Source organism: Engystomops pustulosus, chromosome 1 (genome assembly GCF_040894005.1).
Source record: "Engystomops pustulosus chromosome 1, aEngPut4.maternal, whole genome shotgun sequence".
Classification (NCBI taxonomy): domain Eukaryota; kingdom Metazoa; phylum Chordata; class Amphibia; order Anura; family Leptodactylidae; genus Engystomops; species Engystomops pustulosus.
The window spans coordinates 193382994-193397253 of record NC_092411.1 but is presented as its reverse complement, the minus strand read 5'-3'; the positions used below and the strand labels follow the sequence as shown (position 1 = coordinate 193397253).

General features: G+C 40.8%; 1 protein-coding gene across 2 annotated transcripts; it reads right to left on the bottom strand.

Moving 5' to 3' along the window:
- Positions 1-932: 932 nt before the first annotated feature.
- PPM1K (protein phosphatase, Mg2+/Mn2+ dependent 1K) lies at positions 933-13825 on the bottom strand. 2 transcript variants are annotated; one of them, XM_072116841.1, is made up of 7 exons: positions 13715-13825; positions 10077-10596; positions 9882-9982; positions 4559-4724; positions 4144-4288; positions 2611-2745; positions 933-1380 (listed from the first exon to the last, which is right to left on the bottom strand). In XM_072116841.1, exons 2-7 carry the CDS (start codon positions 10520-10522, stop codon positions 1249-1251), a joined length of 1125 nt encoding a protein of 374 aa, XP_071972942.1. In that variant the 5' UTR covers positions 10523-10596; positions 13715-13825; the 3' UTR covers positions 933-1248. The 2 variants fall into 2 exon arrangements, with proteins under 2 accessions (XP_071972942.1, XP_071972932.1); XM_072116831.1 differs by lacking the exon at positions 13715-13825 and adding an exon at positions 12886-13044.
- Between the last annotated feature and the right edge of the window lie 435 nt (positions 13826-14260).

The following is a 14260-nucleotide window of genomic DNA, read 5'->3' as shown; positions in this document are numbered from 1 at the left end:
AAAGTAGTCTATGCAGCTTTTAACACGGTTGTCCACCCTGGCTAAAACTACCCAAATGTGAAAAACCAGCATTTATGTTGCTGCCCTACAAGCATGAGGAATTATACCATTATATGAGAATATGGACCAATGGTGGCTATTTGCACAGCCCGTTTGCCATCAGTGTTGCATCCCTTTGGATTAAATAGGGGATTTGGTCATAAGGAAAAGTAGACATGTTTTCCTTTCCCTTATGCCAATATTCATGCTTTCTTTTGATCCAAAAACATGTACAATGGTCGAAATATGGGTTGAAGGAGATAGCAGCTTTAAGGGCTCATTCAAGCTGCTGTATTCAGTCCATGAAATGTGGACAACATGGCATCTGTATTTTAGGGATCAAACGCTCTGCCCTAGAAGCAGGACTCAATCCTTTCAGTAGCTTTGGTCTTGCGAGAATGTAGCATCACAGATAGTTTTAATGCTTAGAGTCCTGTTCCAAAAGCAGTATTTGATTCACAAAATATGGCCTTATTTCACTAAATAAAATTTGGCTGCATGGATACAGAATAAAATGTGGGGGGAAAAACAAATGAAGAATGCTTTGTAATATGACCACTTGGTAATACAGTAACAATACCAGATTGGGTAGAGAAAAAAACCCTATGACAACTATGTTTATACCTTACCAGTCGTACCCATATATACAAAGAACAACGCTCATCAAGGATAGAATAAAATGGCAACAGAGAGCAGAGGAAAACTACATAAGAGACATTCAGTCCATCTGCTCCGATTCACATTTTTCAGAAAAGTGTTGAAAACACCCATTACAAAACCTTCATAAAATACAAAACTGAACAGGTGTATAGGAGTACAGTGTTCAGTAAGCCTCACATTATAAATAATCCCTATACTACACAAACAGTGTAACAGATAGGAAATATCAGGAAATATCAGCATAAGATGGTCACTACCGCAGTGCAAAATGAGCAATAAAGTGCCCGATCTATCTTGTTCTTGTAAATCTATGACGAGAGGGCCAGCACAATTCAGCTTCTCTCTCCATCTCCTGTACTGTTCCTGAAAATGTGCCATTAACATACAGAAGTATAAATAAGGGTCCTTCCTTACAAAATAAAACTGTAGATGACAAGCAGCATTCCCTCACTTGAAAGGTAATGAATGTAATTAAAAAAATGAATTCTTTGTACAGTGCATGTAGATTGACATTTTGTGCCAAATAGTAACAGTAGAGAAGTTCACCAGTCAAGCCCATCTGCCACTTGATGCAAAGCCACGACTGAAAGAAAAACTGACTTCAGAGCTCTTGTGCTTTCCCCAGGCTCCAAATGGAACAACTATGGCTGTGCTATTATCTTCTGCACCATACTGGATTGCCTAAAAAGGACAGGAAAAAAAAAATAAATATGATAACAGTTATAGCTATGATTGTGAATCAGTTCTCCGTTCACATGGGGTAGTTGTGGACTCTAGTTCTCCTAAATCCCAGGATCAGAGCAACAAGGCCTATGGAGATATCCCTTTAACACCTTAAGGACACAGCCTAAAATGGCCTTCAGGACACAGACCTTTTTTACGTTTTTTTCCTGCTCAAATTCCAAAAGATATAACTTTATTTTTTTTTTTTATCTGACATAAGGGCTTGTTTTTTTGCGGGAAGATTTGTATTTTCCAATGGGTTTATTTTTATGGCAAGCATATCATGAGGATTCAACTGTAATAACTCTTTCCTGCAACCGTACAGAATAAAACAGCTGTTTTGCTGCGCGTTTTTTTTTTATTTAAACATTTACTCAGTTCACCGTACAGTATAATGAACATGATATAAGTTATTCTATAGGTTAGTACGGTTAAGGAGATACCAAACATGTACAGATTCTTATATTTTAATACTAAAGCAAATAAAGACTCCTTTTTATGAAAACCTCATTTGTCACCATATTCTGAGAACTAACTTTTTTATTCCTAAATCAACAGTTATTAGGGCTTGTTTATTGCGGGGAAAAGGGAACAATTAGATTGGTACCTATTTTGCCTATTAGATCCCGCAATCGTGCTGCAGGGGGCCGGGGGGAGTGACAGAGGAAACCCTGTCTCTCTTCTTAGCTGCCGCATTCGTACTCGATTGCAGCAGTTGAGTTGTTAAACTGCCCGGCAAGGAGTAATCTCCATGACGGGCAGACACAGCCGTCTCCTGCTGCGGATCACGCTGGAACACTGGTAGTGCTAGCGCAATCCGAAGACACACATAGTGGCACCACTAGATCCCCTCCAGTCTGTAGCCCTCTACCCTTCTCCCTGCTGTAATCACCAGGCAACACAGAGTGTGTACTAACTGTGCAGCAGCAGAAGCGAGGGGGGCGCTTAAGAGACACACAGGCAATTCTTTTGGCTCAATAGCATCACTTTAAAAGTGGATTTCAGAATGAAGGAGGCTGTGAATAACAAATAACAGTACATGGATCTATGAGTCAGTGTCCCTGGTTTACCAAGCTTGATATTGGTGGTAGATTTCCTTAAAGCATCAAGCATTTTTAACCACAGTTTTTTGATCCAACTTTCAAAGTTTACCAGAATTATCCAGCAAAATGTCACACAAATTTTTACCTGTTCAGTGAGGACTTGAGCTGCTTCGCTGGGATCATGGCATTGGTTGATGATGTCACAGATTTCCTGACTGTTCACAATAAAGTTAATGCCATCTGTGGTTAATACTAAGAAGCTATCATCTGCATGGTGCAGCTGTTAATAAAGAAAGACAAAAAGTGTTACTATAGATAAATTAGGCGTTTCAATACATCCATTGTTACCAAGTATGTGAAGGAGGAACTTTTTGCATCATCTCTCTAAGGAGTCCCTTCACCATTTGGTCTATGAAAGAGGAAACTACACGGACCAAACAAGGAAACGCATTGTTGCCCTTCGACAGGTGTGAAATTGCTAATGTACACCTGGGAGGGGCATCTGTGCCAAATTAGCTGCAATTGTGATTTCTAGCATCAGCTACTTTTGACTTCAGATATTTTTTGAGGGTCTTTTCATGTGGAGATGACACTTTAAGAAGAGCATATACTCACCTCTGTGTTACGGTTCAGTAGTAGGTCCCAACCACTGCCACGCTCTGGCTACAGCCTCAGTTTCAGGTTCAGCCTCAGGCTAGCAGTGGAGGGTGACACCAAGGCTGAATGGGAGTGCAGAGAGTGTAAAGTATATGCTCTTTGTTATTTTTTAAAGCCCAGCCATTTACTAAGAAAATGTACACACACACAGATATTTATTTACACACATACACACACACACCTTCAATGACTTTGCATCTGTGATCAAACACCTTATAAAGCAGATATAATAATATTTGATGTCAGAATATACATCTTCTGGGTAGAAAGATAGGGACGTCTGACAGTATCCAAGGACAGCCAACCTTAATTTAAAGGGACCATATGAATACATCTATGGGAAATGATCACACAGCTACTTTTAATAACATGCAATTGAAGAAATGTATATACACGGCAGATGTAATTGCCCTGATCAGAAAACGCTGTTTTAAGTATTTTACATAGCATTTACACAGCGGTCAATGCTTTGAGGTTCTGCATACATTAAAAAAAAAAAAAAAAAAAAAAAAACACACACAAGGTTATGCAAATAAACCGCCAAGGAGAGGGTCTCTCAGTTGGGGGCCATTAAACTCCTCTCTGTATACAATTCCTCCTCCCTTTATATGCATACAAGGGTCACCACATTCACCTCTTAAATAAAGTTGAGCCAACAAGTCTGGTTACTTCTTGAGCATCCACTTAAATAGTAAAGTAAATCCCCTTGATCCAACTTAATGGGTGTCAAACAAGATGATCAAGATAACTGATCAAGATAAGAAAATAGGATCACAATGGTGAGGACAACTGAAATAAGGCAGGGTAAATGCCAGGAGATACCCCGGGGGTTGGTCAACTGAGATTTATGGCTACCATTATGTGTATGGTAAATGTAAGACATAGGCCCCTTGCACACGGCCATGTGCTTACCAGGGCTGTACCTGGGTGTAGAATACAGCCAGTGGCAGGGTGGGCAAGGAATAGCTCAAAAAGGTATCAATGAAAAATAACACCCATGTAAATCCTAAAAGATTTTCACCTGTAAGCGTTTGGTTTCTGGCTCTGCGATCACTCCCATAGACTTGAGATCCAAATCCCCTATGCTTCTCGTCATTGCAAGTCTTCCATTGACATGAGGCTGTCCCAAGCTATTCCATGCAACAAAACCACCAGATTCCCTTATCCTAAAAAACACACATGGGTTATGCATAGTACATAATGTAATATATATGTATACACATGGAATACAATGAACAATCCTAGACAGAAGTATCCTATATATACTAGGAATAAAAGGGACAGATACTGTGATCTGGAATTGAAAACTTGGCACCAAGGTCAATAAAATCTCCCCCCAAAGACAAGTGACAATAGAAGCCAAAGTATGAGCCTGGATGTGATCAGCTGATGTGGTCCTATTTACTGTATATTGATAAAACTAAACAATACTATACCTTTGTTTTTCTTCCTTCCGTTCAGGAGTGTGGTCAATTGTCAGCTTCACAGGTTTTCCTTTGCGACATAATAGCGCCCGGCTGTCACCAACACTAGCCACAACTAGCTCAATGCCATCCCGCAACAAGGCTACTGTTGCAGTGGTCCCACAGTTCATAAGGGTAGCTAAAAACACCATGAGAAAAGTACAATGTCAGTACGAATGGCATGAAAGGTATTAAATACAGCGCCATTTATCAAGATCATGATTATTTCTTTAACCTAGCTTTTGTGTGTTAGTAGAAATGTAGAAAGATGCAGCATGCAGCATGAAACTGGACAGAACAACATGGCTCAATGCATGTACCATAGTGCCATAAACAGGTCCCTCTGATGAATGTGGTGCATTTGTAGATATATCAAGTGGTCAGCCGATGTGGATTCATATGACCTCCAATGGAAAAGACAGTTATATGCAATCCTATAGACTGCGATGGTCATCTGATAATTAAAATGTCTGCGTAGCCAAAGCTTAAATAAAAGAAGCCTGCTTTATATGTCAGAGGATTAGGAGATTTGTGTAAACTGCAAGGATTTAGTGGATAGGCAAAAAAACTGCCAAACATAAAAAGTTGCCAATGGCAAACCCATCTACAAAGATCTGTCATTTTTTCAGCATCCTTTTCCTGAACGAATGCGGAAAACCTTAAAAACATGTGAGGAACAACTACCGTACTTTATATTCACTCTGCATCTACTATGATAAGTACCCCAACTAAGACCTATTGGACATATTCAAACGATATACTACAAATGTCTGATATATGGGGGTCCCGGTGGGAAGGAGATCAGTAGTCAAAAAGGGTGCGAGGAGCAATCTTGCACACCCAGGAGTTTTTGGAGGTCCACAAGATGCTACTATCCCAAGAGTAGTAGGAGAGAGCCACATTTATAGGTTCTTTAATGGTTATACTGGGAATTACGAACTTTGGAATTCCCCTTTAAATGCTTTTAATAAGAAACAGATGCTGTATTTTGAAAAAACCTAAAATGTATAAATTGCCTTAGATTTTCATGTACATGTATTGTGCCATGTTGCTTGATGAAGGATCAAACATCTAATGATTAACCATTTAATTAAATAAATCAATGCAATTTAAATTAAATTGAGGTTTAAAGCAGGTATTATTACTGTCTTATTCAGCTAGTGTTTACTACAATTTATATGCAGGTAGATAAGAATAGATCAGAAAAGCAGGCATTGGTGCTCACAGCTACCAATCTGAACTGCCAGGAATAAAAAGCTGTGCCAGGGCTAGCTTCTATGGGTAACAAGGACAGCTTTTTACTTCTGTACCAGTTTTAATATATGAGGCCCAGTGGTATGCAATATACTTGGCCAACAACTATTCTCATTGTCCAAATTTACATATTGGTTGACCGCACAATCAGAAAGATCCATTCTCAGTGCCCTATTTTACAATTGTGTAGGACTAAAAATGGATAGAAATACAATACTACCATGGTAGCTAAACCAGGAGATATATTGAAGTTTTACAAGACCATCTACAGCATTACGTCTTTAATAAGAAGCAGGACAACCAATGACAGATACAATGATTTAGTGGTAATTAGGTCAGACAGATCTGACTCTGGAAACAAGGACCAATAGCTGAAAAGAAGCAGAATATTTTTTCTCATTAGATTTTAGACCTTGCACGAGCTCAAGGATGAAGTCCTTCCGACTATCAGCGCCAACGAGACTCCGCTAAAGGTCACCTTGGTTGTGACAGGTAAAAACACCTGCTTTAATGTGAAACCATGAGGTGTTAGCTATGGACAACACACTGAACATGGAAAGCAACCGTTTATGGTGCCTTCATAGATTTTGGAACAACAGTCAATAAATGGTTTAGAAATGTGACTACTTCCCCCAGGCTAAAGCTACAGGGCAACTTTTAGAAATTAAACATTGCAGGCCATATATCAGTGTCACTTTGCCTGTATTACACCTCGTTCAGAAAATCTACCATAAAAAACCATGGACACTTAATCATAGGTCCAGGCAGTGATTGGGGTAATCTTCTTATATTTGTGATCCATGGCCTCCTTCCTTGTAACATCAACTTTTATAATTATGCTAATCGGTCTTAAAAGGTGCGTTTTTTACAGCTCCTCCATGCAACAGATTTACAGGCTGTTACATTATGAAGGAGCATCCCCCTCCCATTGTGATTTCAGATTACAGAGGGATTCTGTAACACGCCCATAGCCCTTCAGGATTGTAGAAAGAAGAAGGCCATGGATAACAAATAAGAAGATTACCACAGTCACTTTGCCTGGAGCTATGTGTAATTGTCCCTGGTTAATCATGCTTGATTTTGATTGTAGATTTGGTCACTTTATTACTTGATAGTTGTATAAAAGAATGTATCCAAGTCCAATAGGCTACGTGTCACATCTTGAGGCAACCTGGCACATAACTGTATGTTCAGGCAGGAAAACACTGGTCATCTAACTTGCCTTACAGTCAAAGTCACTTTGTAGCTGCAGCTTATTACACCAAATCCACACAATGCAGAATAAATTCTGTAAGAGAATGCATTTTCTCCAAACTGTATAACATTAGTCCAATGGCTTTCAGGTACGCAAGACATTGGTAGGCTACTAAAGGCTAAGTTAAATGGGTCTATTGCATTCTTTCAAAAACAATTTGGTCCTAGTCCATAGCTTGTGTATATGTGTATTGCAGATTGAATGGGGCCATGCTGCAATACCAAATAGTATCCCATATTATCAAAACCCTTCAAGACTAATGCCACCCAAATGACAGAACTATAAATGCTCAATTTGTTCCAAAATCTTTGAGGGGTCCGCAAAATAATGCAATATAAAATTGTGTTGTGTGCCTAATATGGTGTCATGTACATATTGTATAAGAAAATTATAATTGTAACATTTCTGTCCTATCAATGACACTATTAAAACAAAACATAAACTGAGATCTTTTGAGATAGCTCAACACTCACTGGACATTTTTTTCATCTCAACTAATGTGAAATATTGGATGTTGGGACCTTCCTGTAGTCCAGGCTAGGAACCGCTGGACTCCTTCACCTGGGACAAAATTTAGGAGATCTCCCTTTCCATTGAAGCCCAGCATTATAACGTCCGGGGCCTCCAAGTCTAGAGCTGCTCACCACGTGCAGTCTCTGCCATAAATAACAGGCATATAGAGGCAAATAGGAAATACACCCAGGGGGTTTATCATACAAAAATCAACAAAACCTGCAACACTGGGAGATAAAAAGAAAAGCTGCATGGGATGCAAAACGCACCAGATAAGTAGTTCAGTGTAGAGAGAGTACAGTTGCACTTTAGGACACTAAATGGAAATAAAAATGTGGTATGGCATACATAATACTTTAACTATTGGACTAAAAGTCAAGATTATTATTAAAATTAGTTTCTAGAACATGAATGTGCAGCTTTTTTTCTTTTTCCCCGATATTGCAAGTCAGACATTTTATGTATCAAGTTTATAAATAAATATTTAAAATAACATTTTTAACTATGTGTAACTGTATAGGCTCTAAAATACACTTAGGAAATAAGTGCCAATGTCTGGTCACCATCACTTAGACTGCTGCCCCACACATAAAGCTACCGTATTCATGCCTTATAATGAGCAGTCTATATTTATCTAGGAGAGACATATATGGTGGTCTCTCTCCTATAAAGCTGTTCCTTATGTTACCAACCATCAGGAGCTGTAAAAGTCATCAGTTTAATCTGACAAAGAGACCCTCATATACTGGCTCTTGTGCAACTACGTACATTATAACCAACCCTAGAACTATCAAGTTTTTACCCAGTGATTAGCATTTTAGGATGTATACAGCAAGACTGCAAGTTGCAAATGCAGGTCGCACCCCAACAAAGAGGCAGCAAATTACAATCATAGCCAGCCGTCACTTTTCATTTATTCTGAAACTCCAGACAATCCTAAGTGGTCTAATTCCTAAACTTAAAGGGAACCTACCACCTATAAAAGGTAGATCGGGTAGTAGGTGGATCAATAGGAAGCGAGGATAGCCCTTTTAAGGGCTAATCCTCATGTCCCCGCACTTTTTTGATAACTTTTATCATCCGAATATGTAAATTTTGTAAAGAGGCTACTGGAGCGTGGAGTAGCTGGAGCTGAGGCTACACGGCTCGGCTACTCCACGCCCTAGTAGCCACTTTGTTCCTCCTACCCTCGTCTGACAAACCTGCCATCTGCGCATGCACAGAACAGGAGGCCCGTGTCTGCTCAGTCACTGCTCCGAAGTCGGAGCTGCACAGACACGGGCCTGCTGTTCTGGGGCTCCTGGGAAACAGTATTTGGTAGACAATTTTCATAGCGCTCGAATATAGATAAGATATTACTTGGGCGCCCCTCCATTATTAAAATGAACAGCAAGTTCCAGGTCATCAAATGACTGGTAAGACATTTCCACCATGTATTTTAGAGCCAACAATCATATGCACTCACATTTAATCTGCATCAATGGTATCAACGAGTATAAGAAAACCCTTATGTCTCCAGCTAAACCACAATGTCACACAACTAGCGAATTATTAATCTTTCCACCACAGCCCCCCCCCCCTATAAATTAAATAATTTGCTCAATACACACAATGCATTAGATGCCAAGGTTAAGTATCTATATATAGCAAAGGATGCATTGTTTCAACAGATTAGATTATTAAAAAGCATTCTGTCATTTAGTCAAACATTTATATACAGATATATATATATATTACACACATACACTCACACACACACAAGTCTAGTCTTTACCATAAAATTGTAGGCTATGCAATACGTATATTATTCATCCATGTTCATGACATCTTACTCTTTCCATAAAACCCAGCAAACTGCAAAGATTAATATTATAATATCACCTGCTTTTTGTTATTAAGCAAGTGCAAGACACAAAAGAATGCTTGGCTAGTAAAGTAGTTGAAATAATCCTACATGGGTCAGGTAGCGCACTTTAAATGCAGACCTGAAAAAGATGTGCATAAAAATGCCAAGTACCCAGCCCACACTTGAGAAGGCTGCCCACTGATCTTCATGTGGGTAGATTATTGTGGAAGAACCCCACACTTTTCAAACAATATCATAACACATCATAATTGCCTTATGGCACATCTTTCAGACATCTACAGTTTTAGTGCATCAATCTCACACTACGAGTTCTCTGTCTGGCAATGTCCAAATATATTTGGATGAGACTGGTCTTTCTAGTAAATAACTGAGTAACAGAAGGTCAATCAAAAAAATCTAGTACCTACCATCGGCAGAAACACGAGCTTGTCTTGCAAAAGCTTTATCGATCTCTAGAAAAGCTTTGGTCAACACTTTCTCCATATCTTGCTCATGTGTTAGATATTCCCTGCGGGTCACAATTGTACATTTGTGATAAAATACCATTCCCATCAAATAATAGATTAACCTTGGTAAGCTCAACGAAGGAAACAAAGACTCACTTGATATAGTTGGCCATAAATCGGTCACAGAAATCAGCTGCTGCAGCTCCTCCGTGACCATCATAGACAGCAAAATACAAGACATCATCAGTCAGTTTGGCAAAGTTGAAGCGGTCTTCATTTTCTTTCCTCTTTCCCAGCTGAGTGGAGCAACCAACTTTAGACAGATTGATGTGTGGGATAAGCTTGCCATACTTAATGCTGGGTGGCAGCTGAATAGGTTCATCAATGCGATTGTCCCAAATGCCAAAGGAGTCCCAGGTGGCAGGTCTTCCACTTCCGTCAGGGTCAAACCGTGATGAAAAAGACCTACGGTTGGTGGTGGAGCACTGGCAGGCCAAAGCAACACGACTGTTATCTTGAAGGACACGTGACGTCAGCAGTGCTCCTCTTCTCACCTGGGACCCTCCATTTCTTACAAAGGTAACTAAGATGGCTGTGGACATTCCTCGACTACAACGGACGTGGTAGGAAAAATTAACTTCAGGTCTTCTGGATCTTTAAATGATTAGACTGTAGTCTGTAAAGCAGTAAACAATGGTTATGCATGGAGAACATACAATCCATTAGCATACATTCTATTAAGAAACCATTGGAGAAGATGCATTATACTGTATTAGCTAGCCATTATCTCCAAAGATAGAGTATTAGAGTTCATGGAACGTGAGTAATCGGTCTCACTTATATAGAAATGTAGGCGACTTTTAGGGTGTCTACAGCAGCTATTCCAATGACCTAAACTTCCTGCACTATAGATTATCATGATGCTTCTAGTTTCAGTCATTAAATCTGCAGTTGCGATGGGAGATCATACTGTTAACTAAAGGGACTTGGAAGAAAGGCCTGCAAATAAAGAAGCAAAGAATATGGTTTCTGGAGGAAACTTTTTTTAGCAGCAAGTCAAAGCATAAAATTATCTACATATAAGTGAATTAGTCAACATGACCCAAATTTGTCCAACTCTGAATGGATCTCTATGCAGTCTTTGTATGCGGAAAGGTCACTGAAGCTGAACATATAAAGTCAGGTCTATCATGCCTCATGGTTTTCTTAGGATATTAATAACATTGACAACAGAAAACCTATGTCATATATGTTCGTATAAAACTAGCTTTCACAATACGCTGTGACATTTTATATGTATCACTAATTTGCAATTGTGGTGTGTTAAATTTTCTTATAACCATTCATATATATTCACGTGCGTAACCATTGACCTTTGGAAGTGTCTAGTCACAAAATGTTCTACACTCCTCCAGATGTCTCAGTGACTCCACAGCTCCAGTGGGGGCCTGCTGTATTAGGCTGTGAATTCCATTTTCCACTACCCCCATGCCAGGTGATAACCAGAAAGCAGAGGAAGGGGGGGGGATTTGGCTGTAGGTCTTTTGTTTGGAAGCTTGTTTGGGAAAACAGTTGTTGATGAACCTTTGTATGGAGAGCAAGCTGTTGCACTCTTCTATAGGATATGGCTGATGTGTAACCCGTGCGCTCTATTAGAATAAACCTCAAGGAATATTGCCCAGTGCTTGTCTTCTCTGATCACATGCGCCTTTTGTGACACTGGTTAATCGATTTCATGCTCTAAAGTTTTAACATCATCACAACCAACTTAAAAGGGTTCTTGGCAGTAAGCGGTCAATTGCTTTTGTGTAAAGCATTACGGTCCTCTTCAGAGAAAGTGTGTATTTTCACAAGCAAGGGTTTCACAGGTATTTATGGCATATCCAATGAATATTTCTTAAATACCCAAGATGTGAATATTCCTGTAATACTAAAGGGTATATTCTCATAGAATGACATTGTACACGTCGTGAGAAGGTGCAGTGTTACTTTATATAGACTACTGATAGTGCTGTAGCCAATGGCTGCATATGATAAGGTCTCACTGTGAAGAGGACCTGTCATGCAGTGTGTATGATGTGGAGCACATGCAGATCAGTATAAGGGGTCGGCATTAGCATTGCTCTGAGGAGCCAATTACAACCATACACTGAGTATTATCGCTCTTAGGAAGACAGGTAACTGTATCCTTGTAATCCAGAGAAACAATCCCGTCATGGAACATAGTGGCACCAGGCCAAAGTGACGCATCACTAATAGCCATCTAAATCTGCTAGGGTAAATACAGGAATTGCCGCTGCCAGGGATGGATCTATGGCTTGTCTGCTGGACACTGCTGATCCATCTGATACACAGGGATGTGAGAAAAATTTCTTATTACTTGTAGAAAGGCCACAGTATTCATATGCTGCAGACCCATAACAACCAATCAGATTGCACGTGATATATCCAGCTTGCTAGATAAATAGAGAGATACAATTGGCTGCTGGGTAGAGGGGCTGTTGCATATGTGAGAATAACATAGCAGTGGTTTGTCACTCCATGAACAGAACATATAAACTACCTTATACCCTGCAGGCCAACCATAGCTTTCCCTGTATAGGACAGCTGGTCGTGGGGAATCCGGTGAACCCATAAGATCGGTATGCCGCACGGTGTGACGTATAACCACCCAGTCACCCGACAGCGCTGCGTTATCTATGTGCACTATAGGGCCGCACATCTGTATACATCCCCCGGCCATTCATTCAAGAGCCAGCAGAGACCCGCCAGCGATCTGCGCACAACATAGCAGACACTATCCATCCCCTAACATCACCCCAAACCCCGGGATCACCCCACGGCAGACACACCCATCGCCGCGGCACAGTCCTAAGTGTGTGCCGCCCGCTACACCCCGATAACAGTAGAATGCACCCCGCAGGTCCCCAATGCTCGCTGTGAAATCTAGGGCAGCCCCTCTTACATGATCCGGTGCGGTGACTGAAGGCAGTGGACGCCGGTGCAGGTTACGGCTTCTCCTCCCGATTTCTACATGGAACTGAACCAGCAACACTGCAGGCCGGGCCTAAGCGCCGCCGTTCTCCCCGCCCATCAACACCCTCCAGCCAATTGTAGCGCGCCCCCGAGCCACCGCCTCCACGTCCTGGCACCCTACCAGAGGATCCTTCCCTCAGAGGTCAGAGCCGCATTCCTGAGGGGGTAACCCTGACTGATAGCAGCACCCCTGCCCGGAGCTATAGCCTGCTGCCCATCACAGCTCTGCCCCCATAGACGACGCAGTACTATTCAGTACACTGTACACTTCAACATCACTGCTGCATTCATGTGAGGAGTCTACAGGGTGAACCCCCTACATATACATATATGGAGCTAGAGCTATAGAGGAGCCACTTCCTGCTCACTGCTCAAGTGCTGAGGGAGCAGGGGGAGGGGCAGTGTAACAGTCTGTGAAGCCAGATCATAGAGGGGGTGGGATAGCCTCTTACACTCATTAGGTTAGGAGGCAATGGATAAGGTGCATAAGAAGATTACCACAGTCACAGTGCCTGGATCTATGGTTTATCATGCTAGATTTTGATGGTGAATTTCCTTTAAATATTTATATGCAAAACTACAGTTAAAATAGCTAAATCACTGTTCTATGAAGTAGAATAAACATTTATCTTGTCCCACCCTTCTCCTCCTGCTTTGTGCTCAGATATATGTAGGTAAAAGTCATATTTGATTTGTTGGGTATAGACAAGTCAGTATAGGTTTTGTGGATATTCAGAGTAATAATTGGTCCCCCTTACCTTACTCCTATATGTGCAGTATGCTTGGTATGACAGGTTGAAAAGGACACAACGCAGCTAGTAATATGACAGGGAGTTCAGGTTGCTCTCTATATCACATGAAAATCCAGCACATGACAAGAAAACACCCACCTCTTCTGTATACAGAGAGAAGCAAGCACATGGGCGTTGCAGTCATATGTCAGTGCCATGGGCTAGGCCCCTGCCAACAAAAAACAAGCCTCCTGCCAACCCTTACATGTGTTGTTTTCATATAGTGCTCCACTGTAATAGGTAGCACATTCACAGACGATCTATTTGTGCAATGATGTGTCTGCTACGAAATGGCTTCTGTTAAAGGGAATGTGTCACCTGAAAAGTTTTTATCTGAAACACACTTTGCAGACATTTTTCTTTACCATCTATCTTTTAAAGGGTTGTCCCATTTTTTATTGTAAACACCTATTTTCTAACAACCTGATCAGAGAGTTGGTCAGACCACCACTTATCACAAGAATGGGGTTTTTTTCCCACTTGATGAAGCAGTGGCCCTTAGACACAGGGCCG

Bases quoted from the DNA above. Each gene is read 5' to 3' on its own strand.
- PPM1K (XM_072116841.1), bottom strand. From the start codon at position 10,522: ATGTCCACAGCCATCTTAGTTACCTTTGTAAGAAATGGAGGGTCCCAG. The intron at 2,746-4,143 runs GTGAAAATCTTT...CTTTATTAACAG, and splicing joins CAGAAACCAAACGCTTACAG to CTGCACCATGCAGATGATAG. The intron at 1,381-2,610 runs GTAAAAATTTGT...TGTCCTTTTTAG, and splicing joins CTCAAGTCCTCACTGAACAG to GCAATCCAGTATGGTGCAGA.